Raw genomic sequence first — 25957 nt, forward strand, 5'->3', positions numbered from 1 at the left:
TTCTTAAGAGATTTGTTTTCTTGGGACAACCAGAAGCTTTCTAAAGAGAAATGGCAGGCCGGGCACGGTGGCTCACGCCTGTAAACCCAGCACTCTGGGAGGCCGAGACGGGCAGATCACGAGGTCAGGAGATCGAGACCATCCTGGATAACACGGTGAAACCCCGTCTCTACTAAAAAATACAAAAAACTAGCTGGGCGAGGTGGCGGGCGCCTGTAGTCCCGGCTGCTCTGGAGGCTGAGGCAGGAGAATGGCGTAAACCCGGGAGGCGGAGCTTGCAGTGAGCCGAGATCCGGCCACTGCACTCCAGCCTGGGTGACAGAGCGAGACTCTGTCTCAAAAAAAAAAGAGAGCGAGAGAGAGAAATGGCATATGAAGCGGTCACTTATGTTAAGAATAGGAATGTGACAATTTTTTTACTAGAGATTTTACTAAAATAAAATTCAACCAATTCATGAAGTCTAGACATAATTTCATGACGTTTTTCCTAGGGAAATGTGGAATTATCTTTCTTTGAATAACTAAACTATGGATACACACAGGCTTGCCCTAAAAGTTTGGAGCCCTTGATTTTCAAGAAAGAAGATCAATCCAAATTTATATAAAGAACTTGAGAGGGGTCCTGAGTTTCTGGAACACTTTTTAGCTTCAGCCCCTCCTATAGTACTATTTTTCAGCTCTGAGGTATTTAGTGTCCTCCCCACAAGGGGTTTTCACCTTCTCTTAGGTGGCGGCTCTTCATCCTCAGAGTCTTCTTCTGATGACTCATCTTCATCCTCATCCTCATCTCTAGAATCGTCTGGCTCTTTCTTCGGAAATAGAACTCCTGGGCTATGGGGGGAAAAATTAGATTAAAACACAAGTCCCATATAAGACAAGAAAAACAATGTGAACCTAGATGCTCTTACCTGGACATTTCTCACTTCTTCCCACCCTTCCCAAAAATGTCAAGTTAGGTTACATGTATCAGGTTACAATTTACCATATTTTGAACATACATATAAAGTTATGCCAAATCTATAAAAGTCCTGTACCATGCCTAATTCTACACCCACTATTTAATAAAATTAACCCATAATCATTTATTTAGTAAACAACTACTTAAACCCCTAATATGTGTCTGGCACTGTATTAGCCAATGAGTACACAGCAATGAACAGTCTGCATGGAATACACACTTCAGCCTCATAATAAATACTGGCAAAAGACCTCCAAGTCTTAACAGAAGACCTCAAAGGCCTAAATCTCTTCAAAGCTTTACAGAAATTCAGCAAGGATCTCCTAAACTCTTTTTTGTCCTTGGTGGTATAAACCTTGATTCCTTTGATTAACATGTCCTTAAATGATAACATATATACATACATATATGTGTGTGTGTTTCTTGTTTTTTTCAGACACAGGGTCTTGCTATGTTGCTCAGGCTGGAATCAAATTCCTAGGCTCAAGGGATCCTCCCACCTCACCTTCCCAAGTAGCTAGGACTACAAGTGCATCCCACTACACCTGGCAGAATGTAACATTTTGTATGTGTGACTTTGGGAATTTAATTTAATGTTTGAAAAATTCATATAATATGTATTCAGCCAAGTAACTTATGTTTGTACAGAAAAATATAAGAAAGCTACACAATAGTCTTGCTAAAACAGGGTCTTAGTGGTATATGTTATGTACTTTACTGGAAATCAAAAGGCTTTAACACCGGTGCATGAAGCAATGCTTGGACCACAGGAGGTGCTCAATACATTTTTTTGTTTCAAAGAATAAATAAGGTAATTTGCAAGAGACAAATTTTCAAGTAAAAGTGTCCCTGTCTCTACAGTATGAAGGCAGAGTTAAGATTCTTGGAAACAGTCAATGTTCTCCCCACTTGGTATTGGACAATTAAAACTTATACATATAATCCCATCACTTTGGGAGGCTGAGGCGCGAGGACTGCTTGAGCCCAGGGGATCAAGGCCAGCCTGGATAACATGGCCAGACCCCATCTCTACAAAAAACACAAAAATTAGCCGGGTGTGGTGGCACACATCTGTAGTCTCAGCTACGTGGGAGACTGAGGTGGGAGGATCACTTGAGCCCAGGAGGCGGAGGTTGCAGTGAGCTGAGATTATACCACTACTCCAGCCTGGGCGACAGAGTGAGACCTTGTCTCAAAAAACAAAAACAAAAAGTCATTCATAATCCTCTAAGAATCTGTCATTATCATTTACTTGATAAGGGAGGAATGAATATCAAAGTGACCATCCAAGGATCTCAAATAATCTGATGCCTGGCTAAAATCCCTATTTTTAAACAAAAACCTTTTACTCCAAAATAATACTGCCTTAAGTCATCTTTATTTTCAAATACAGTTGACCTTTGAACAACACAGGTTTGAAACGCATGAGTCCACTTTATACGTGGACTTTTTTTTCAACCAGACACAGATGAGAAATATAACATTCGCAGGATGCAAAGCCTGCATACAAGGAGGACAGACTTTTCAGATACATGGATTCCACAGGGCTGAATACATGTGCATTTGGGTATGCGGGCAGTTCTATAACCAGTGCCCCACACATAACAAAGGATGACTGTATTTCCAGTTCACTAAAACAGTAATGAGGGTAAAATAAATTAAACTAAATGTGTAACTTAGAATCAGATTATAAATTTACAGTGATTATAGGCTAAGTGCTCACCTGGGATAATAGGGAAAACAGAGCTGGAAGGTGCCACTGAACCCTTTCCCAGAGATCTGTTCCATCCACCCATTCTTTTCGCATTTCTGCAGGGTTTTTTTCAGCAAATGCACTAAACAAAAAAATTCAGAAATGAAAGTTATCTAGTTATTCAGATAATTTCCTCAACCCCTCAACCACAAACAGATGCCCATCAATTTAATATCCTGTCACATATAGTAATTGACAAACACTAAGTGAATCCTATGTGTTCAAAGGTATTTAATTCATGAAACATTTATTTAATGCCTATAAGTTTGGCAAGAGTTAAATTATATACATACATACATATATATATTTAAAAATTTTGCAAAATATAGAGACAAAGTCTCACTACATTGCCCAGGCTGGTCTCAAACTCCTGGGCTCAAGCAATACTCCCACCTTGGCCTCCCAAACAGCTGGGACTCCAGGTATGAGCCACCATACCTGGCAAGAGTTATAATGAAAAGAGACATTAGAGACCATTGAGTCAAATACCTTATTTCATAGAAAAGAAAAAACTCCAGAGTGGTTAAGTGACTTGAGCTCAAAGTAGTTAAGTGACTTGCTCTAAGGTAGCACATAAACAGCAGACCTAAAATTAAATATTTAATTATTTCCATTCATTTAAACATCTACCTATAGGTATTGATAATCATCTAGGAGAATATCTTATAAAGAGGAACAGAACGAATTATTCATAAGTCAGTAAACAGTAACAAAACAGTATCATGGTTCCTGAAGTCCTTCATTCTCATCTTCCTTACAGAGACATATCCAAAATATATTTTATGGTGATCCAGTATCCAAAAAACAGCTGCAAATATCAATGAAACTGAAAGGCTTGTTAACCAAATTCATTTTCTCTTAAAACATTTGGCAAACAGAAAATCATGAAATAGGCCGGGCGTGGTGGCTCATGCCTGTAATCCTAGCACTTTGGGAGGCCGAGGTGGCGCAGATCATGAGGTGAGGAGATCGAGATCATCCTGGCTAACACGGTGAAACCCTGACTCTACCAAAAAAAACAGAAACAAAACAAAAACAAACAAAAAAAAATTAGCTGGGTGTGTTAAAGATGCCTGTAGTCCCAGCTTCTCAGGAGGTGGAGGCAGGAGAATGGCGTAAACCCAGGAGAGGCGAAATATGCAGTGAGCAGAGATCGCACCACTACGCTCCCCAGCCTGAGCAACAGAGTGAGACTCCGTCTAAATAAAAAAAAAGACTTCAAAATTACCTTTTAATTTACAATAATATATTCTGGATTGCCTTCTTCTGTTACTTAATTTCCATATCCCTCACCCTACAACATTGTGTCTCTTCTAATAGTTCATTGAGTCTTACCAATCCATACATGATAATGCTGATAAGGCAGGGTGTCTCATCTCAAATCACCACCTCCTAGAGTAAATATACTTTACTGAAATAAAGTATTTTCTGTTGTGAGGCTTAGGTTAATAAAAAATAATGTAAGTAGTAAGTATTCTAAAATCCTGGCTTTGTTTCAAAGTAAAATTAGATGTTTTTGGTGAACATCCAGAAGTAGGAAAAAATATACTATAATTTAAAGTTGTTTTGAACCCAGAGATTTATCTGAATTACAATAAAAATCAGAAAAATAAAATCAGTTAAAAAAATAAAATTTACAGTAAAGTAAAATCGACTTCTTTTTTTTTTTTTTTTTTATTTATTTTTTTTTTTGAGACGGAGTCTCGCTCTGTCGCCCGGGCTGGAGTGCAGTGGCCGGATCTCAGCTCACTGCAAGCTCCGCCTCCCGGGTTCCCGCCATTCTCCTGCCTCAGCCTCCCAAGTAGCTGGGACTACAGGCGCCCGCCACCTCGCCCGGCTAATTTTTTTTTATTTTTTAGTAGAGACGGGGTTTCACCGTGTTAGCCAGGATGGTCTCGATCTCCTGACCTCGTGATCCGCCCGTCTCGGCCTCCCAAAGTGCTGGGATTACAGGCTTGAGCCACCGCGCCCGGCCCAGTAAAATCGACTTCTTACAAGGATATGCTTTAAATTAAGAATTCAGTTTTGATTATTTGTTTTTCTTTTTGTAAATATTAAATTTGTAAGGCTGTTCCCTCTTGGTTTTCACAGTCAGTAGTTAATACTTTGACATTAATAGCATGATCTCTATGTTTTTTTCTTCTTTGTTTTTTTTTGTTTTGAGACACAGTCTTGCAACTGTCGCCTGGACTGCAATGCAATGGTGTGATCTCAGCTCACTGCAACCTCTGCTTCCTGGGTTCATGCGTTTCTCCTGCCTCAGCCTCCCGAGTAGATGGGACTACAGGCGCACAACCACCACACCCTGCTAATTTTTTTGTATTTTAAGTAGAGATGGAGTTTCACTATGTTGGCCAGACTGGTCTCGAACTCCCTACCTCGTGATCCGCCCACCTCAGCCTCCCAAAGTGCTGGGGCACCTGGACTTCTATAGTTTTTTCAAAAGAAAATTCTCCTAATCCCAGTTAAATATATACAACTGAGTCTTACTTTGATAGTTAGAATTGGTTCCTGGGTGATTCTCTAGGACATATTTCTTCAGAGCAGTGGTAGAGCAGGTCTTCGGCTCATTCATGGCAGCAATAGCAGACAAGATTGCATATTCCATCAGGCTTCCACCAAGCAGGGGTTTCTCCCCTGATTTCTTCAGCTGTTTTCCAAGGAGGAAGAGAAAAGCATCAAGACAACACTCTCCCAAAGCAGGTCAAGACAAGACTCCTCTGCACCAGGTGGGTCGGAGTTCCTGCATTATTAGCACAGATATGTTTTACAATAAATTGTCAGCTTAGGGACTTTCTCTTCCCATTCAACAGGTATCCAATCTAACTGAGAAGTCCCAACCCTCCTATGGATATTTTCTTCTTCCATCTACCCTCCATCCACCCTAAAATGATAGCCAACCTAACCCAAAGATACCGACAACTGTACCCCAATAAGCAGGTTAACCAGTTAGGTCCCTAAAAATTAAGATTCTTTTGGCTGGGTGCTCACACCTATAGTCCCAGCACTTTGGGAGGAACAGGCAGGCAGATCACTTAAGGCCAGGAGTTCGAGACCAGCCTGGCCAACACGGCGAAAACCTGTTTCTACTAAAAATACAAAAAAAAAAAAAATATAATAATAATAGCCAGGTTTGGTGGCAAGTGCCTGTGGTCCCAGCTACTTGGGAGGCTGGGGCAGGAGAATCACTTGAACCCAAGAGGCGGAGGTTGCAGTGTGCCGAAATCATGCCAGTGAACTCCAGCCTCGGCGACAGAGCAAGATTCTGTCTAAAAATAAATAAATAAATAAATAAATAAACATTATTTTATTTGGGAATATTTCACTTTTCTGAATCTGAAAAATGAAGTACATCTGACCCTTGAACACAACACAGTTTTATCTGTGCTGGTCCACTTATTTTTTTTTTTTTTTTTTTTGAGACAGAGTCTCGCTTAGTCGCCCAGGCTGGAGTGCAGTGGCGCGATCTCGGCTCACTGTAAGCTCCGCCTCCCGGGTTCACGCCATTCTCCTGCCTCAGCCTCCCGAGTAGCTGGGACTACAGGCGCCCGCCGCCTCGCCCGGCTAATTTTTTTTTGCATTTTTAGTAGAGACAGGGTTTCACTGTGTTATCCAGGATGGTCTCGATCTCCTGACCTCGTGATCTACCCGCCTCGGCCTCCCAAAGTGCTGGGATTACAGGCGTGAGACACCGCGCCCGGCCGCTGGTCCACTTATATGTGGATTTTCTTCTGCCTCTGCCTGCCACCCCAAGACAGCAAGACCAATACCTCCTTGTCCTCCTCAGCCTACTTAACTCGAAGATGACAAGGATAAAGACATTTACGATCATCCACTTCCACTCAATGAAGAGTAAATATATTCTTTTCTTTTTTTTTTTTTTTGAGATGGAGTCTTGCTCTGTCGTCCAGGCTGGATTGCAACGGCGTGGTCTCGGCTCACTGCAACCTCTGTCTCCTGGGTTCAAGCAATTCTCCTGCCTCAACTTCCCAAGTAGCTGGGATTACAGGCATCCACCACCAGGCTTAGCTCATTTTTTTTATTTTTAGTAGAGACATGGTTTCACCATGTTGGCCAGGCTGGTCTTGAACTCCAGACCTTAGGAGATCCGCCTGCCTCGGCCTCCCGAAGTGCTGGGATTACAGGTGTGAGCCACCGTGGCTGGCCATAGTTCCTCTTTCTTATGATTTTCTCAATAATATTTTCTTTTCTCTAGCTTTATTGTAAGGGTAATACATTATATCATACATACAACACACAAAATGTGTATTAACTGTAAGGCTTCCGGTCAACAGTAGGCTATTAAGAGTCAAGTTTGCTGGGAATCTAAAGTTATGTATGAAATTTTTTTAATGCATGGGGGATCTGCACCTTTAACCCCTATGTTGTTCAAGGGTCAGCTGTAGTTATAAAAAATAATAAATAGCCCTTTTAATCCTATGAGGAAAATAGCAATGAAAAATTTTGATAAATATTGAGGGTATCAGGGAGCACAGTAATCCCAGTACTTTGGGAGGCTAATGGGGGAGGACTGCTTGAGGCCAAGAGTTCAAGACCAAACTGGGCAACATGGCGAGACCTTCTATCTACTAAAAATTAAAAAACTAGCTATGAATGGTGGCGTGCCTGTAGTTCTACCTACATGAAAGGCTGAGGCGGGAGGATGGCTTAAGCCCAGGAAGTTGAGGCTACAGTGAGCTATGATTACATCACTATACTCCAGTTTGAGTGACAGAGCAAGACTCTGTCTCTAAAAATAAATAAATAACTAAAAAAAAAAAAAAGAGTATCATACAAAAGAAAATTACATAGCATACTTTGAAAATGAAAGGTGTGGGAACAAAGTTTAGCAATAATACGCAAAAAGGGAAAAGGAGAAAACCAGAAATGCTCTACAAAACTGGTTAGTGGTTCTTAAAGAATGGTCTGGTTACAACCGTCTGGGTTCCTGAGACCCTTTCAGAGGATCTGCAAAATCAAAACTATTCGTATAATAAAACTAAGATAGGCCAGACGTGGTGGCTCATGCCTGTAATCCCAGCACTTTGGGAGGCTGAGACGGGTGGATCACCTGAGGTCAGGAGCTCAAGACCAGCCTGGCCAACATGGTGAAACCCTGTCTCTACCAAAAATACAAAAATTAGCCGGGTGTGGTGGTACATGCCTGTAATCCCACCTACTTGGGAGGCTGGGGCAGGAGAATCGCTTGAACCTCAGAGGTGGAGGTTGCAGTGAGCCGAGATCAAGCCACTGTACTCATTGCAGCAAGACTCCATCTCAAAAAACAAACAAAAACTTAAAATGTGATTTGCTTTTTCACTGTCTTTTTTTTTTTTTTTGAGACAGAGTTTCACTCTGTTGTGCAATGGCGTGGTCTGGGCTCACTGCAACCTCCGCCTCTCGAATTCAAGAGCTTCTCCTGCATCTTTCTCAGAGTAGCAGGGACTACAAGCACCCGCCACCACACCTGGCTAATTTTTGTATTCTTAGTAGAGACGGGGTTTCACCATGTTGGCCAGGCTGGCCTCAAACTCCTGACCAAGTAAACCGCCCGCCTGGGCATCCCAAAGTGCTAGGATTATAGGTGTGAGTCACCACACCTGGCCTTTTCGCTATTTTGACATTTGCACTGATGGTGCAGAAGCAATGGTGAGTAAAACTGCTGTCAGCTTACCACAGATAAAGGCAGAGGCACAAAAATGTGGTTATTGTCTTCTTTACTGCTATGTACTTATGGTTTTAAAAAAGAGCACCAATTCACTTAGAATGCCCTTGATAAAGTTCTCAAAATTATCTCAACTTCTGAATATGTGTCTTTAGAATATTTTATGTGATGAAACAGGAAGAACACATAATCCGTATCTGCTACATATGCAGACATGATGGTATCCAGGAAAAGCACTTGTGTAATTGTTAGAGTTATGAGCTGGATTAGCTGCACTTTTCTTCGAACACTTTTTTTTTTTTTGAGACGGAGTCTCATTCTGTCACCCAGGCTGGAGGCAGTACAGTGGTGTGATCTCGGCTCACTGCAACCTCCGCCTCCCGGGTTCAAGCAATTCTCCTGCCTCAGCCTCCCAAGTAGCTGGGATGGCAGGTGTGTGCCACCATGCCCAGCTAATTTTTTGTATTTTTACTAGAGACTGGGTTTCACCGTGTTAGCCAGGATGGTCTCGATCTCCTGACCTCGTGATTCGCCGGCCTCAGCCTCCCAAAGTGCTGGGATTACAGGTGTGAGCCACCGCGCCCAGCCTGGAATACTTTTTTTACTTGAAAAAATAACTGACAGCTAACCTACTGGTTATGAGGTAGACAGTATCTTGAAAATGAACTAAGAGCTGGCCATGTCAAAAAACAATAGTATTTGTTGCCAATGATAAAATTCAAACTTTCAAGAGAAAATTTAAATTCTGAAAAACTTGTATCTATCACTGTGAGTCTGTTATTTTCCCAATACTTAAATACTGTTCTTATAAGATCAGTGGCCGATACCAATGACTGTGATTTTTGTTATCGTATATAATGAAATGCCAACATTTGGAAAATCTACATAACTGCGAACCACTGTTTTTCAAATGACCAATGTATTGTGCTACAAAATTATGTTGGATTAAAATATCTATTCAAAGTTCAATAAATTTTAAGGTAACATAGTCCAAGAAATTCACTGATTATGGTTTCAGGTTCCACATGGCAACTAAACTTTAAAGAATTCACCACAAAACAAATAAAGTTAACAGACCATATGAACAAAGGACACAAACCACACAATCATCTCAACAGACACTGAAAAAGCACTTGACAAATCCAACAGCCATTCATGATAAAAAAAAAAACTCCCAGGAAACTAGTAGCATAGAAGGGAACTTGCTCAACCTGACAATAGGCATCTATGAAAAACCTACAGCTAACTTGTGAAAGACTGAATGTTTTCTCTCCAGGATGTGGAACAAGGCAAAAGTGTCTGCTGTTACTACTTCTATTCAACACTGTAATGGAGGTTAATCTAGAGCAATCAGGCAATCAGAAGAAGTAAAAGACATCCAGACTGCAAAGGAAGAAGTAAAATGCTCTTTATTTGCAGATAACGGATCCTGTATATAGAAAACTGTATGGAATTCACAAAGAAACTACTACAACTGGTGAGTTTAGCAAGGGTGAAGGACACAAGAGCAATGGACAAATCAATTGTACTTCTACAGGTTAGCATTAAAAACCTGAAAATGAAAATTAGAAAACACTTCCACCACTCATGACGGCATGGAAAAAGAATAAAATACTTGGCAATAAATTTAACAAAAAAAATTCAAGACTCGTACACCGAAAACTACAAAAGACTACTGAGAGAAATTAAATAAAGAGACCTTCTGTGTCATGGACTGGAAAACTCAACATTGTAAAGATAGTGAGTCTCCCCAAATTGATCTATAGGTTCAATGCAATTCCTACTAAAACTCCAGCTGTTTGTTTTTTGGCAGAAATGGACAATTTGTATGGAACTGTACAGGACCCAGCATAGTCAAAACATTCCTGAAAAAGTTAGAGGGCTTATAATTCCAAATTTCAAAATTCACTATAAAGCTACAGCCAATAAGACAGTGGAGTACTGGCATGAAGGATACACATATAGAACAACAAAAGAGAACTCAGAATCCAGAAATAAACCCTTGTATTTATGGTCAATTGATTTTCATAAGATGCCAAGGCAATTCAATAGGGAAGGGACAGTCTTTTCAATAAAAGGTGCTAGGATGATCAGATACCCACATGCAAAAAGATAAATTATACCCTTACCTCACACTATAAACAAAACAATATAGATCACAGACCTAAATTTAAAAGCCAAAACTGTAAAACTCCAAAACATAGGAGTAAATTTACTTAGGCAATGTTTCTTAGATAACCATAAAACTGCAAAAGCAATTTTTAAAAATGATAAATAGGACTTCATCAAAAATTAAACACTTCAAAAGATACTACTGAGAAAGTCACAGGAGAAAAAACTTGATGGGACTTTATATCTAGAGTAATGAATTCTTATAGCGAATAACTCCATTTTAAAAATGGGCAAAAGATCTGAATACACATTTCACTACAGAAAATAAACAAATGGCCTTAAGCACAAGAGATGCTCAACATCAGTAACTATTAGGGAAATGCCAATCAAAACTACAATGAGATACCCTATATCCACTAGTATGGCTATAATAAAAAAGAGTAACAAATGTTGAAGAGGATATGGAGAAAATTGAGCCCTGGTCAGGTGGGTCACACCTGTAATTCCAACACCTCGGGAAGCTGAGGCAGGCAGACTACTTCACTGAACCCAGAAGTTCAAGAGCAGCCTCGGCAACACGGCGAAACCCCATTTCTTTTTTTTTTTTTTTTTTGAGACGGAGTCTCACTCTGTCGCCCAGGCTGGAGTGCAGTGGCCGGATCTCAGCTCACTGCAAGCTCCGCCTCCCGGGTTCACGCCATTCTCCTGCCTCAGCCTCCCGAGTAGCTGGGACTACAGGCGCCCACCACCTCGCCCGGCTAGTTTTTTGTATTTTTTTAGTAGAGACGGGGTTTCACTGTGTTAGCCAGGATGGTCTCGATCTCCTGACCTCGTGATCCGCCCGTCTCGGCCTCCCAAAGTGCTGGGATTACAGGCTTGAGCCACCGCGCCCGGCCCGAAACCCCATTTCTATAAAAAACAGAGAAATTAATCAGGCATGGTGGTGTCCTATAATCCCATATACTAGGGAGGCTAAGATGGGAGGATCAATTGAGCCAGGGAGGTGGAGGTTGCAGTGAGCTGAGATCACACCACTGCACTCTAGCCTAGGTGACAGAGTGAGACCCTATCTCAAAACAAAACAAAACAAAACAAAATGACTTGAGCCCTTATAAACACTGCCAGTTTCTTAGAACATAAATTTACCATATGGCCCAGCAAGTCCTGAAAACATATCCACACAAAGACTTGAACATAAATGTTCATAGGCAGTATTATTCATAATTAGCTGAAAAATAGAAATAATCCAAATGTCCACCATCATCTCATGAATAGATAAACAAAATGTGACATCCATAGAATGAAATACTATTGGACAATAAAAAAGAATGAAAGTACTGGTACATGCTGCAATGTGAATAAAACTCAAAAACATCAAGGTAAAAGAAGCCAGACACAGAAGATCACATAGTACATGATTCTATCCACATGAAACATGAAGAAAATGCACATGTGCAGACACAGAACAGACTAGAGGTTGCCTGAGGTTGCTTTTGGAATAGGGAGTGACTGCAAATGGTTACAAGGGATCTTTTTTGGGTGACAGAAATGTCTGAAAATTGGACGGTAACAGTTGTACAACTCTATAAAGTTACTAAAAATCACTGGGTTATAAATTGTAATTATATAAATTAAATTGTATATGGTATGTAAATTGACCTCAATAAAGCTGCTAAAAAATAACAATTTGTTGAGTTTTGGTGTAGTATGAAATAATAATTTCTACAACTATCTGAAAGTTATCTTAAAATATTCCATCATTTTCTAACTGTATTTCTGTGTGAGGTTAGATTTTCTTCAAATAAGTAACCCGAAATAAACTGGAACAGATACTAGCTGTCTTCTGTTATGCTAGACGTTAAAGACATATGCAAAAATGTAAACAGTGCCTGACGACTTCTCATTAAAAAAAAAAATTGGGGGAGACAGATACAATCCCAGCACTTTGGGAGGCTGGCGCTGGAGGATCGCTTGAACCTGGGAGATAGAGGCTACAGTGAGCTGCGATTGTGCCACTGCACTCCAGCCTGGGAAACAGAGCGAAACGCTGTCTCAAAAAAAGGGCTGGGAGGTGAAGGGGGAGGACAGTTATTTTTCACTAAAAAATATGTAATTTATGTTAACATGTAATGGGTTTTCTACTATTATTTTAAAGTAAATCAATAAATAATTAAATTTTTCCTCAGTTAATTTTCTTTTTTTTTTTTTTTTGAGATGGAATCTCACTCTGTCACCTAGGCTAGAGCACAGTGGTGCGATCTCAGCTCAATGCAACCTCCACCTCCCGCATTCAAGTGATTCTCCTGCCTCAGCCTCCCAAGTAGCTGGGACTACAGGCACGTGCCACCACGCCCAGCTCATTTTTATATTTTTAGTAGAGACAACGGGGTTTCACCAGGCTGGTCTCGAACTCCCAACCGCAGGTGATCCACCCGCCTCAGCCTCCCCAAGTGCTGGGATTACAGATGTGAGCCACCACACCCAGACCTCAGTGTTAGTTTCTAACATAGTAAATGTTGACAGATACAACCCACATAAACAAAAATTATTTGAGGTTCCTCAATAAATTTTTACAGTATAAGGAAGAGGTCCTGAAACCAAAAACTTTAAAAAGCACTTCTCCACAACCAGGCCTCTGATTTCTAACCTGGAATGTCCCTGAAGCACCTTTGCCAGTTATCTGTTCTAACTGGCCTCTCTCTACTGCTCTCTGCAGAGCGTTCTTCAACAGCTGAGGCCTGCAAAGAAAAACAAACAAACAAAAACACAGTGATAAATACATTAATGAAAAAAAAATGTAAAGAAATAGATACAGGGTTATTCCCAGATCTAGAGTTCTGATTACTATTATTATCATCATTATTTTTTTTGAGATGGAGCTTTACTCTTGTTGCCCAGGCTGGAGTGCAATGGCACAATCTTGGCTCACTGCAACCTCCACTTCCCGGGTTCAGCAATTCTCCTGCCTCAGCCTCTCGAGTAGCTGGGGGATAACAGGCATGCGCCACCACGCCCAGCTAATTTTGTATTTTTAGTAGAGACGGGGTTTATCCATGTTGGTCAGGTTGGTCTAGAACTCTTGACCTCAGGTGATCTGCCCAATTTGGTCTCCGAAAGTGCTGGGATTACAGGCGGGAGCCACCATGCCCAGCCTCTGATTACTAGTATATGTATTAGCTTTGTTAAAATGAAAAAAAGTAGTAACAAATTGCTGGCATCCTTAACAAGAGGTACTCTTTTCTTTCAAGTAAAGAAGCTAAGTCATTATTTATACATACAGAATCTCATACCATATAGAACCAATTTCTAAATTGCCAAGACACTCCAAAAACCCACCCACCACTGGTTGCCATTGGACCACAACCATGATCAAACTGAGTAATCAAGCAAGGGATGGATATCTTAAAAGTCTCATTCAACTCTGGAATTCTCTGAGGCCAACTGTGAACACTGGCCTGTCAGAAATGCATACATGAAATTAAGAAAATCAAGAGAACTCTTGAAGTAACTAAGAGTTGAAAATTAAGAATCTAAGAGGTCTCCAAATACATTAGTATGTTTAGAGAAAAGTATAGGGTATAATACTGCATCTTGGGCTGTGCTCACTTTTTGATGTAAATAGAGAAAAGCCAAAAACAGAGTATGAGTTACATCTTACATGAGGATTTTTTTTTTTTTTTTGGATACAGGGTCTCGCTCTGTTGCCCAGGATGTAGTGCAGTGGCAAACCATGGCGAGCTGCAGCCTCGATCTCCTAAGCTCACACAATCCACCTGCCTTGGGCTCCCAAGTAGCTGGGACTAGCTGGGTGTATAAGTGTGTGCCACTATGCTTGGCTAAATTGTTTTGTTGTTGTTGTTGTTGCTGTTTTGGTAGAGGTGGAGTCTCACTATGTTTCCCAGGCTGGTCTTCAACTCCTGGCCTCGAGCAATCCTCTCACTAAGGCCTCCCAAAATGCTGGGATTACAGGCATGAGGCACCATGCCTGGCTGAAGATTAGATTTTAACATTTGACTTCTAACGCCATATGACAGACCTAGAAAATTTCGAAAGACACCTTCTTCAAGGCCAACTCAGTGTCTCTATGTACCCAATATGTCCAGTTCTTCTTCTAAGTTGCAAAAAAATCACTATTACCAAATTAAAAAGGCAACTTGCATGTTATATAAAAAACCAATGTCTTGGCCGGGCATGGTGGCTCATGCTTGTAATCCCAACACTCTGGGAGGCCAAGGCTGGCGGATCACGACGTCAGGAGTTTGAGACCAGCCTGGCCAACACAGCGAAACCGTGGCTCCACCAAAAATACAAAAAAATTAGCCGGGTGTGGTGTCAGGCAACTGTAGTCCCAGCTACTCAGGAGGCTGAAGCAGGAGAATCATTTGAACCCAGGAGGTGGAGGTTGCGGTGAGTTGAGACTGCGCCATTGCAATCCAGCCTGGACAGTGGAGCAAGACTCTGTCTCAAAAAAAATAAACAAAACAAAACAAAACAAAAAACATGATGTCTTTAAATATTAGAATCCTGTTTAGCATGGTGTGATGGTCATACTATGAGAAGTTGGTACTGAGACTAATAAGAATAGTATTAGTTGAACATTTACTAGGTGCCAAGGACTATTCTAAGTGCTTAGCACAGACTAAGAAACTCAAACCCTATGAGTTAAACATTTTTGTTTTTTCTTTTTTTTGAGATGGAGTCTTGCTCATCGCGCAGACTGAAGTGCAGCGGTGCGATCTTGGCTCACTGCAACCTCCGCCCCGCAGGTTGAAGTGATTCTCCTGCCTCAGCCTCCCGAGTAGCTAGGACTACTGGTGCCTGCCACCACGCCCAGCTAATTTTTTGTATTTTTAATAGACGGGGTTTCACCATGTTAGCCAGGATTGTCTCGATCTCCTGACCTCATGATCTGCCTGCCTCGGCCTCCCAAAGAGCTGGGATTACAGGCGTGAGCCACCACACTTGGCCCATTTTTTTTTTTTTTTTTTTTTGAGAGAGGATCTCACTGTGTCACTCAGGCTGGAGCGCAGTGGTATGATCACGGCTCACTGCAGCCTCGATCTCCCAGGCTCAAGTAACCCTTCTGCTGCCTCAGCCTCCCGAGTAGTTGGTACTATAGGCACATGACACTACACCAGCTAATTTTTGTTATTTTTTTGGTACAGAGTGGGTTCCACTATGTTGCCCAGCCTAGTCTTGAACTTGTAGGTTCAAGCGATCCTCCTGCTTCGGCCTCCCAAAGTGCAGGGATTACATGTGTGAACCGCAGCACCTGACCGGCAGAGAGGTTTTGGTTGGTCATTATCAACCAAATACAACGTGTGGGCCATGTTCGTAAAAACAACTGTAAAATATCATTCTGGAGACAACTAGGGACACCTGAACACGGACTGGGTACTAGATAATAATAAATTATTAATTTTGTTAAGAATGATTTAAGTGGCCGGGTGAGGTGGCTCATGCCTGGAATCCCAGCACTTTGGGAGGCTGAGGCAGGCAGATCACCTGAGGTCGGGAGTTCGACACCAGGCTGACCAACATGGAGAAACCCCATCTGTACCAAAAAATACAAAATTAGCTGGGTGTGGTGGCGCATGCCTATAATCCCAGCTACTTGGAAGGTTGATGAGGCAGGAGAATCGCTTGAACTCGGGAGGTGGAGGTTGCGGTGAGCCAAGATCATGCCACTCACTGCACTCTAGCCCGGGAAACAAGAGCAAAACTCCATCTCAACAACAACAACAACAACAAAAAGAACGATTTAAGTATGATGGTTAATGTTCTCTATGTTTCTCTGTACATGTTTGAAAATTTCCAAGATAAAACATTTAAGAAAGTATTAAGGGCTCCTTCTGTCATATGAAGATACAATGAGAAGAAGACAATCTGCAACCCAGAAGAGGCCCTCACAGAACTCAGCCATGCTGGCACCCTGATCTCAGACTTCGAGTCTGCACAACTGTGAGAAATACATTTCTCTTGTTTATATGCCAAAGTAACAACAATAATAAAAATAGTCAAGGCAGATCTTTGGTGATGATATTAGACTAAAAACTTAAGGAAGTAAAGGAACTGGCAAAGTGGCTTACGGGGAAAAAGCCATTCAGGTAAAGGGAATGCAGCAGAAAGGCTGTGAGACCAGCGAGGGAGTGAAGAGTAGTAGTTTAGGTCAGAGATACAAGGGAATGTAGTGCCTTGTATTTAAAGGCACTTTTAAAGATTGATTTTTTTGTTTGTTTGTGTTTGTTTCCCCGCCGAGACGGAGTCTTGCTCTGTCGCCCAGGCTGGAGTGCAGTGGCGCAATCTTGGCTCACTGCAACCCTGCAACCTCTGCCTCCCGGGTTCAAGCAATTCTCCTGCCTCAGCCTCCTGAGTAGCTGGGATTACAGGCATGGCCACCACGCCCGGCTAATTTTTGTATGCTTAGTAGAGATGAGGTTTCACCATGTTGGCCAGGATGGTCTCGAACTCCTGACCTCGTGATCCACCCACCTCAGACTCCCAAAGTGCTGGGATTACAGGTGTGGGCCACCACACCCAACCCTAAAGACTGATTTTTTACCTGTGAGGGGGTTGGGAAGACATGAATGTTTGAGTAGAAAGGCAACATGACACTGGGCACAGTGGTTCACACCTGTAATTCCAACACCTGGGTGGCCAAAGCAGGAGGATCACTTGAGGCCAGGAGTTAAAGACCAGTCTGGGCAATGTAGGGAGATTGTTTCTATAAAAAACTTAAAAACTATTAGCTGCATGTGGTGACACATTCCTGCAGTCCCAGCTACTTGGGAGGCTGCAGTGGGAGGATTGTTTGAGCCTAGGAGTTTGAGGTTGCCACGAGTCGCAATCTTGCCACTATACTCCAGTCTGGGCAACAGAGCAAGACCCCAGCTTGAAAAAAAAACAAAAAAAAGTGACAGGCTGGGCGCAGTGGCTCACGTCTGTAATCCTTTGGGAGGCCAAGGCGGGCAGATCACTGGAGGCCAGGAATTTGAGACCAGCCTGGCCAACATGGTGAAACTCCCAATCTACTAAAAATATAGAAATTACCCGGGTATGGTGGCACAGCCTGTAATCCCAGCTACTTGGGAGGCTGAGACAGGAGAGTCACTTGAACCCAGTGGGTGGAGGTTGCAGTGAGCCGAGATCACACCACTGCATTCCAGCCAGGGAAACAGAACAAGATTCCTTCTCAAATAAATAAATAAATAAATAAATAAATAAATAAATAAATTTTAAAAAGTGACAGAACTTACATTTTTCAAAAAGTCTCACTCTCACTATGATGGTAAGAACATACTGAAAGGGAGCATGAAAAAAGCAGTTAGGAAGTTATTGCTCTAATACAGGTGAGAGATGATGGTGGCCTGGAAGAGAATGGTAGTGGTGCAGGTGATGAGTAAGTAGTATGTTTACTATTTTATTTTTTTATTTTATTTTATATTTTATATTTTATATTGAGACGGAGCCTCACTGTCGCCCAGGCTAGAATGCAGTGGCGTGATCTTGGCTCACTGCAGACTCTGCCTCCCAGGTTTAAGTGATTCTCTTGCCTTGGCCTCCTGAGTAGCTGGAACTACAGGCGCGTGCCACCATGCCTGGCTAATTTTTTTGTATTTTTAGTAGAGAGAGGGTTTCACCATGTTGGCCTGGTTGGTCTCGAACTCCTGACCTCATGTGATCCACCTGCCTCCCAAAGTGCTGGGATTACAGGCATGAGCCACAGCACCCAGCCTGTTTACTAATATATTTTAAAGACAGAGCAAAATAATTGCTTATAGATTAGAGAAAGGTGTGTAACAAAGAGAAGAGACCAGCACAAAGCCAGGGTTTTTGGTTTCAGCAAGTGGAGAGATAATATTGTCATGAACTAAAATGAAGATAACGTGGGAAATGCAGGGATTTTGGGGGGGAGCGGGAGCAGAGTGGGGATCAAGAGTTCAGTTTTCAACATTTAAATCAGACATCCAAGTGGTGGTGTTGAACAGGCATCCATATACACGAATCTGAAGTTACAAGGGAGGTATGGGCTAGATTCATAAATTTGTGAATTAATAGTTTATAGCTGGTATTTAAAGCTTTGCAAGTGAAAGGAATCACCAAGCAAATGTGGACATAAAAGATGAGAGGCTTAAGGTATAACCCTGAGGGCACCTTTATATTAAGAGGTAAAGCAGAAATCCTTAGAAGATTGAGAAAGGAGGGGTACAAAGGTGTGGTGTCCTGGAAGGCAAGTAAAGAAAATGTTCCAAGCAGGTAGGAGTCATCAACTGTGTCAAATGCCATTGAGAGGGCAGCTGGTAAGGACTATGAATTGACCACTGAAATCTGCAAAGTGAGACTGAGAAAATATTCAGGTAAAGTGGTGGGGTAAAGTCTGACTAAAGTGGGGAAAGTGGAAGGGAAGACATTGGAGATACCAAGTACAGACAACTTACATTTTGGTGAAACTGTATTTTTCTTCCTCTTTTGTTTGGCCAAGCAAGAATGGCTGAATTTTCAAGTTAAATGTGTATATGACAGGACTCCATTATAATCAAGAATTAGAGAAAATCAATATGGCTTCACGTAAAAGAAAAAAGTTTCAATGGAAAAAATTACCATTAAAAAGGCCATGAGAAAAGGTCTTCAGGCTCATTAGCACTTTTGGGTTGACAACCCATCTATTATCAGGTAAATTTTGTTTCAGCATAAGGTCATGACAATATGTTTCAAAAGAAGTGGAGCAAAGGCACACTGGTAGCAACACACCACCTTACCTAAGTAGAGTAGAACCACAAGAAAAAAAAATGGGGGAGGATACGGTCTCCACTCACCAAAAGGCAGAGAATAAAGGGTGTGAAAGGAAAATAAGGCTTGGGATCCCCAAATCAGGAACCAAAGGGAAAAGTCAAGCTGGGAACTGCTTAGGGCAAATTTGCCTCCCATTCTATTCCTAAAAAAAAAAAAAGATAGCCACTAAGATAAAAAAGCTACATACTTCCCTCACAATTTGTCCACAAAGGAAAATCCTTGCAGACAAAGGACAGAACTCCAAGTCATTCATCTACTCACCTAGATAAATGCATATCTGTCTCCTTTGAAAAGGTAATCAGAAACTCAAAAAGAATGAAACTGTCTTTTATTTACCTATAACCTAGAAGCCCCCTCCCTGATTTGAGTTGTCCCACCTTTCCAGAATAAACCAATGTACACCTTACATTATTACTGTCTCACATCTCCCTAAGTGTAAAACCAAGCTGTGCCCAGACCACCTTGGGCACAAGTTTTCAGGACCTCCTGATGCTGTGTCACGGGCACAACCTTAACCTTGGCAAAATAAACTTTCTAAATTGACTGACATCTCTCTCAGATAATTTGGGGTCACACAAGGGAGATAAAAGTGAAATGTGTGACCCAGTGTTGCAGGTGGGGCCTAGTGGGAGGTGTTTGAGTTACAAGGATGGATCCCTCATGAATGGCTTCGTGTCTTCCTGGTTGTAATGAGCGGGTTGTTTAAAACAACTGGTTGTTTTAAGAGTGTGAGATCTGGTTAAGAGTGTGGCACCTTTCCCTCCTCTCTTGCTCCCTTTCTTGCCATGTGATACGATAGCTCCTCCTTCCACCATGATTATAAGTTTCCTGAAGCCCTCACTAGAAGCAGATGGCTGCACTATGCTTCTTGTACAGCCTGCAGTTACTATGAGCCAAATAAACTTTATTCTTTATTAAAGAACAGTGAAATGTTTCCATCTTTAAATGCATCATACAATGCATTTTTGATCCATAATTGTGTCTGCCTACTACCACTACACTCAGCATGTAAGAAGCATGAAAACATCAGCACATTAATTCATTAATTTAGAACTTTCTGCTTCAATGATTCCCTTTTCTTTTGCACTATTTCACTAGCTCTTTAATTTGGCACTCTGATGACCACTACTGATTTTCTGAAAATGTGGCTTCTGGACTGAAACCTCAGCAATTCTAAATGTATGCCTTAGTAATGCAAGTAAATACTGGTACTAAACTGTATCAGGACATTGTGCACTCAATATAGTAGTCTTCTGTAGACAGAAATCTGGATTAAACATAATTTTCTAGAAGTCATCTCACACAAACACTCTCAGAGTCTGCGAATTACAAATTTAAACAAATTGATATATCTGCATGAATCTACAACTGAGCAAATGGGACAATCTAAATGATCTGTCAAGACGTTAAGTGGCAAATTTTACATATGAATTACTAACAAAATTATCTCAGAACTTTAAGCCACGTTTAAATGATGAAAACATTCTGCTATTGCTGTGTAAAGGTGTTACTGAAGCCTGAATTCTCATGAAATATATATATGATATATATGTATGTATGTATATATCATACATCTATAATGTTTTCTGAGACAGAGTCTCACTCTGTCACCCAGGCTGGAGTGCTAGGATTATAAGCGTGAGCCACCGTGCCCAGCCTAAAAGTACATTTTAACCCAATACCAGACTCAAAAACTATACCTAGATGCAATTTTTCTTCGTTTTTGTAAATACTAACATTCTTCTCCCCAACACATACGATTTCATTTGTGTAAAGTATTTCTACAATAAAATGAAATATCTTGTACTCATTTATATCAGAAATTGAAATAGTATTTTCTACACTTTTTTTTTTCTTACAACTCTGAAGCTTTTTATCCTTTTTTCATAGACTTTTCAAACACTTTCAAAATGAACTTTATGCATTTCTTTCTGGTGCTGTACTTCATTCTTTAGTTATTAAAGGCTAAGAATAAATTAGGACCTTTAAAATCTACACTCCTTTTTACTTTTATGTGGTTTTTTTTTTTTTTTTTGAGACGGAGTTTGGCTCTTGGGCCCAGGCTGGAGTACAATGGTGCTCACTGCAAACTCTACCTCCCGGGTTCAAGCAATTCTCCTGCCTCAGCCTCCTGAGTAGCTGGGATTGCAGGTGTCCGCCACCACACCCGGCCTAGTTTTTTTTTTTTTTTTTTAAACCTGAGAAGACACAGAGTTCAATATTAAATATCTTAACAGCTAACAATATTAAAAGAGTTACTCTACCAGGCTCTTACAAAGAAACATACGATTTGGGTTTGGAAAAAAAAAAAACACACGCACACACACAAAAAAAACAAAAGTAGGCCAAGAATAGTAATCGGTGCCTGTAATCCCAGCTACTCGGGAGGCTGTGGCAGGAGAATCGCTTGAACCCGGGAGGTAGAGGTTGCAGTGAGCTGAGATTGTGCTACTGCGCTCTAGCCTGGACAAGAGTGAGACTTCATCTCAAAAAAAAAAATAAATAAAAGGCCGGCCACAGTGGCTCACGCCTGTAATCCTAGCACTCTGGGAGGCCGAGGTGGGTGGATCACTTGAGTTCAAAAGTTCGAGACCAGCCTCGCCGACATGATGAAACCTTGACTCTACTAAAAATACAAAAATTAGCTGGGTATGGTGGCGGGCGCCTGTAGTCCCAGCTACGTGGGAGGCAGAGGCAGGAGAATCGCTTGAACCCAGAAGGCGGAGGCAGGAGAATCCCTTGAATCTGGGAGGCAGAGGCTGCAGTGAGCCGAGACGGTGCCACTGCACTCCAGCCTGGATGACAAGAGCAAACCTGTCTCCAAACAAACAAACAAAACAAAAAAACTACACATGGAGATATGAAGAGAAACACATAATGGGGCAAAAAAAATAAGACCAACAAAAAAGGTTTATTCTTAGCTAAAATTAATCCTTCCTCAGTATTTAATCTATCTCCTTTCCCATGAAAAGGCAGCTAAAGGAAGTAACACATCATGTTTTAAAGGCCAGGCCAATGGCTCATACCTGATGTCCACTCTAAGCTTAGGATAATACTGAGACACGTATTTCCTGATGAGACTGTAGGAAGCTTCTTTAGGTTCACAAAGGCGAGTAAAGGCCAGTGGGAGGACATCCTCCAATTTTACTTGTGGTTCTGGATCCACTGCAGAACTTCTATTCTGAAAAGTAATTATCAAAAATTATGATCATTATAGAATGTAAATGCTTCTACATACAACTCAAAGGCTTTCCTAAGTTGATGATCAAATTTGTCAATTTTGTGGCAACTTCTTTGATATAAAATTTTCAACTGAGAGCATTAAAAATACATATAAAAGCTGGGTGTGGTGGCTCACACCTGTAATCCCAGCACTTTGGGAGGCCAAGGTGGGCAGATCACTTGAGGTCAGGAGTTCAAGACCAGCCTGGCCAACATGGTGTAACCCCCCCTCTACTAAAAATATAAAAATTAGCCAGGCATGGTAGCCTGTAATCCCAGCTACTCGGGAGGCTGAGGCACAACAATTGCTTGAACTCAGGAGGTGGAGATTGCAGTGATGCAAGACAGAGCCACCACATTCCAGCCTGGGTGATAAGTGAGACTCCGTCTCAAAAAAAAAAAAAAACAACAAAACAAGAAAACAGCCGGGCGTGGTGGCTCATGCCTATAATCCCAGCACTTTGGGGTGCTGAGGTAGGCTGATCACCTGAGGTCACAAGTTCAAGACCAGCCTGACCAATGTGGTAAAACCCTATCTCTAATAAAAATTCACAATTAGCCAGGACTGGTGGCATGCACCTGCAATCTCATTTACTCGGGAGGCTGAGGCAGGAAAATCACTTGAACCCAGGAGGCGGAGGTTGCAGAGAGCTGAGATTGCGCCATCGCACTCCAGCCTGAGCAACAAGAGCAAAACTCCGTCTCAAAAAACAAAAAAAAACCACATAAAAGTAAAAAGGAGTGTAGACTTTAAAGGTCCTAATTTATGAAGTGCAGCACCAGAAAGTAATGCATAAAGTTCATTTTGAAAGTGTTTGAAAACTCTATGAAAAAAGGATAAAAAGCTTCAGAGTCGTAAAAAAAAAAAAAAAAAAAGTTTAGAAAAACATTATTTCAATTTCTGATATAAATGAGTACAAGACATTTCACTTTATTACTGCAGAAATACTTTACACAAATGATATGTGTTGGGGAGAAGAATATTAGTATTTACAAAAACCGGAAGAAAAATTGGATCTGGGTAGTTTTTGGGTCTAGTATTCAGTAAAAATGTACTTTCAGGCCGGGCACAGTGGCTCACGTCTATAATTCCAGCATGCCGGGAGGCCGAGGCAGGCAGATCACCTGAGGTCAGGAGTTGGAGGCCAGCCTGGCCAACGTAGTGAAACTCTGTCTCTACTACAAATACAAACATTAGCTGGGCATGGTGGCACATGCCTGTAGTAGTCCCAGCTACTGGGGAGGCTGAGGCAGGAGAATCGCTTAAATCCTGGAGGCGGAGGTTGCAGTGAGCCAAGATCGTGCCACTGCACTCCAGCCCAGGCAATAGAGCAAGACTCTATCTTAAAAAAAACAAAAACAAAAAAACTCCTGTATCTTCTCTAGTTTAAAAGATACTTCACAAAAAGCAGTATAATTCAGCCGGGCGCGGTGGCTCACCCTGTAATCTCAGCACTTTGGGAGGCCGAGATGGGCAGATCACTTGAGGTCAGGAGTTCAAGACCAGCCTGGCCAACATGGTGAAACTCCATCTCTACTAAAAAATACAAAACAATTAGCTGGGCATTGTGGTGAGTGCCTGCAATCCCAGCTACTCAGGAGGCTGAGGCAGGAGAATTGCTTGAACCCAGGAGGTGGAGGCTGCAGCTAGCTGAGATCACGCCACTGCACTCTAGCATGGGCAACAGAGCAAGACTCCATCTCAAAACAAAAAGCAGTATAATTCATATAGCTGCCCATAATTTAATGTAAGGCACTTAAGAGCATAGACTTAACCAGGTTGGACTGCTTGGATCTGCATCCTGGCTATTCTGCTCACTAGATGAACAAATTATTTGTAACTTCCCTAGACTTTAGCACAAAGGCTGAACTTTGCATACTGCCAGGCACACAGCAAACACTCAATGAATGTTGCTATTTTTGGTAGCAGTAACAGCTCCACAGCACTCAAACTGTGGTATACATTGTCTTACCTTTCTGTTTCTGGATTTCTGAGGTGTTTTTCTTGATTTCTGAACCACAACAAAACTTCCAGAAGCACCTTTTCCTTTAACCTAAAGTAAATTAATTTTTGTTATTCTAGTATTCATAACTTTACATTAGGCTAAGGAAATTACAGGGCATGGTAATGCAAGAGCTAATGTAAAGTGGTGTTTACTTCTTCAGAGAAAAAAAAAAACAGTCAATGAAAAGTCAAAAGACTTCAGATGAAAGGTCCTTTACGTACCATCTAGCTGATGTTGAGTAATACTGTACAACCCAGTTAACCCTCTGAGCTTTTTGTTTTCTCATCTACAAAATTTTGAGAAGAATGCTACTGTGATACTAGGTTAAACTGTCTATTAAAAACTTTCAAAACGAAATAAAAAAGCAAAATAAAAATATCCCACAGAAGGAAGGGACATAATCTCTCAGGGAAAATAAGAAAAGCCCTCACTATCTTAAAAGCTCCTTGGAAAAAGTTTACACCCTAATTAGTCTCAGGCCACATAACTTCCCATAGTTTACCAACGATACATTATTCCTTATGGGAAGGGTTATCTAACAATATTTTGGCTGGGCACAGTGGCTCATGCCTGTAATCCCAGCACTTTGCGAGGCCAAGGTGGGTGGATCACGAGGTCAGGAGAACCAGACCATCCTGGCTAACAAAGTGAAACCCCATCCCTGCTAAAAATACAAAAAATTAGCCGGATGTGGTGGCGGGCACCTGTAGTCCCAGCTACTCAGGAGGCTGAGGCAGGAGAATAGTGTGAACCCGGGAGGCGGAGCTTGCAGTGAGCTGAGATCACACCAGTGCACTATAGCCTGGGTGACAGAGCGAGACTCCATCTCAAAAAAACCCCACAATTTTTTAGCCACTGCACACAATGCTAAGTTTTACCACATATTTCCAGTTCACAAAGCACTTTCATAAAATTTTAAAGTTGATTCGCAATAGGCCAGGCATGGTGGTTCATTCCTATAATCCCAGCACTTTGGGAGGCCGAGGTGGACAGATCACTTGAGGTCAAGAGTTTGAGACCAGCCTGGCCAACTTGGTGAAATCCTGTCTCCACTAAAAATACAAAAATTAGTTGGGTGTGGTGGCGGGTGCCTGTAAACCCAGCTACTCAGGAGGCTAAGGCAGGAGAATTGCTTGAACATGGGAGGCAGAGGGTGCAGTGAGCTGAGATCGTGCAGTGAGCTGAGACTGTGCCACTGTGTAACAGAGCAAGACTCCATCTCAAAAAAAAAAGTTGATTCACAATAATTAAAGTCTTCCACAGCTTAGTTTTACCTACACTGCTATCAATGAGCAATCAAGCTGGTATGCTTTTAGCCTACTAAGAGTTGTTTAGGCATCAACCAAGGGTGGTCAGGCTACGTAGGCTACAGCAGGTCATAAACTAAAACATGAAGCCATCACATAAGCTTTGCTGACATATACTATGTTACACAACAGGTCCTTGGC

At 41.6% G+C, this 25957-nt stretch overlaps 1 protein-coding gene and 1 long non-coding RNA gene across 5 annotated transcripts in view; both read right to left on the reverse strand.

Moving 5' to 3' along the window:
- The window catches only part of HP1BP3 (heterochromatin protein 1 binding protein 3), a 46238-nt gene that overhangs the window by 2426 nt on the left and 17855 nt on the right, over nt 1–25957 (reverse strand). For all 4 annotated transcript variants that reach the window (XM_009201079.3, XM_003891270.4, XM_003891269.5 and 1 more), the window contains 6 exons: nt 24477–24557; nt 22308–22462; nt 13136–13226; nt 5202–5361; nt 2682–2793; nt 718–831 (listed from right to left, as the gene is read on the reverse strand). In XM_009201079.3, coding sequence (XP_009199343.1) covers nt 718–831; nt 2682–2793; nt 5202–5361; nt 13136–13226; nt 22308–22462; nt 24477–24557 — 713 coding nt within the window. The remainder of the gene's footprint in view (nt 1–717; nt 832–2681; nt 2794–5201; nt 5362–13135; nt 13227–22307; nt 22463–24476; nt 24558–25957) is intronic.
- On the reverse strand, nt 21126–21651 carry LOC116274453. Its single transcript, XR_004183094.1, has 2 exons — nt 21546–21651; nt 21126–21377 (listed from the first exon to the last, which is right to left on the reverse strand). It is a non-coding gene; the product is annotated as an uncharacterized LOC116274453 (long non-coding RNA).

This window comes from Papio anubis, chromosome 1, assembly GCF_008728515.1.
Source record: "Papio anubis isolate 15944 chromosome 1, Panubis1.0, whole genome shotgun sequence".
Classification (NCBI taxonomy): Eukaryota; Metazoa; Chordata; class Mammalia; order Primates; family Cercopithecidae; genus Papio; species Papio anubis.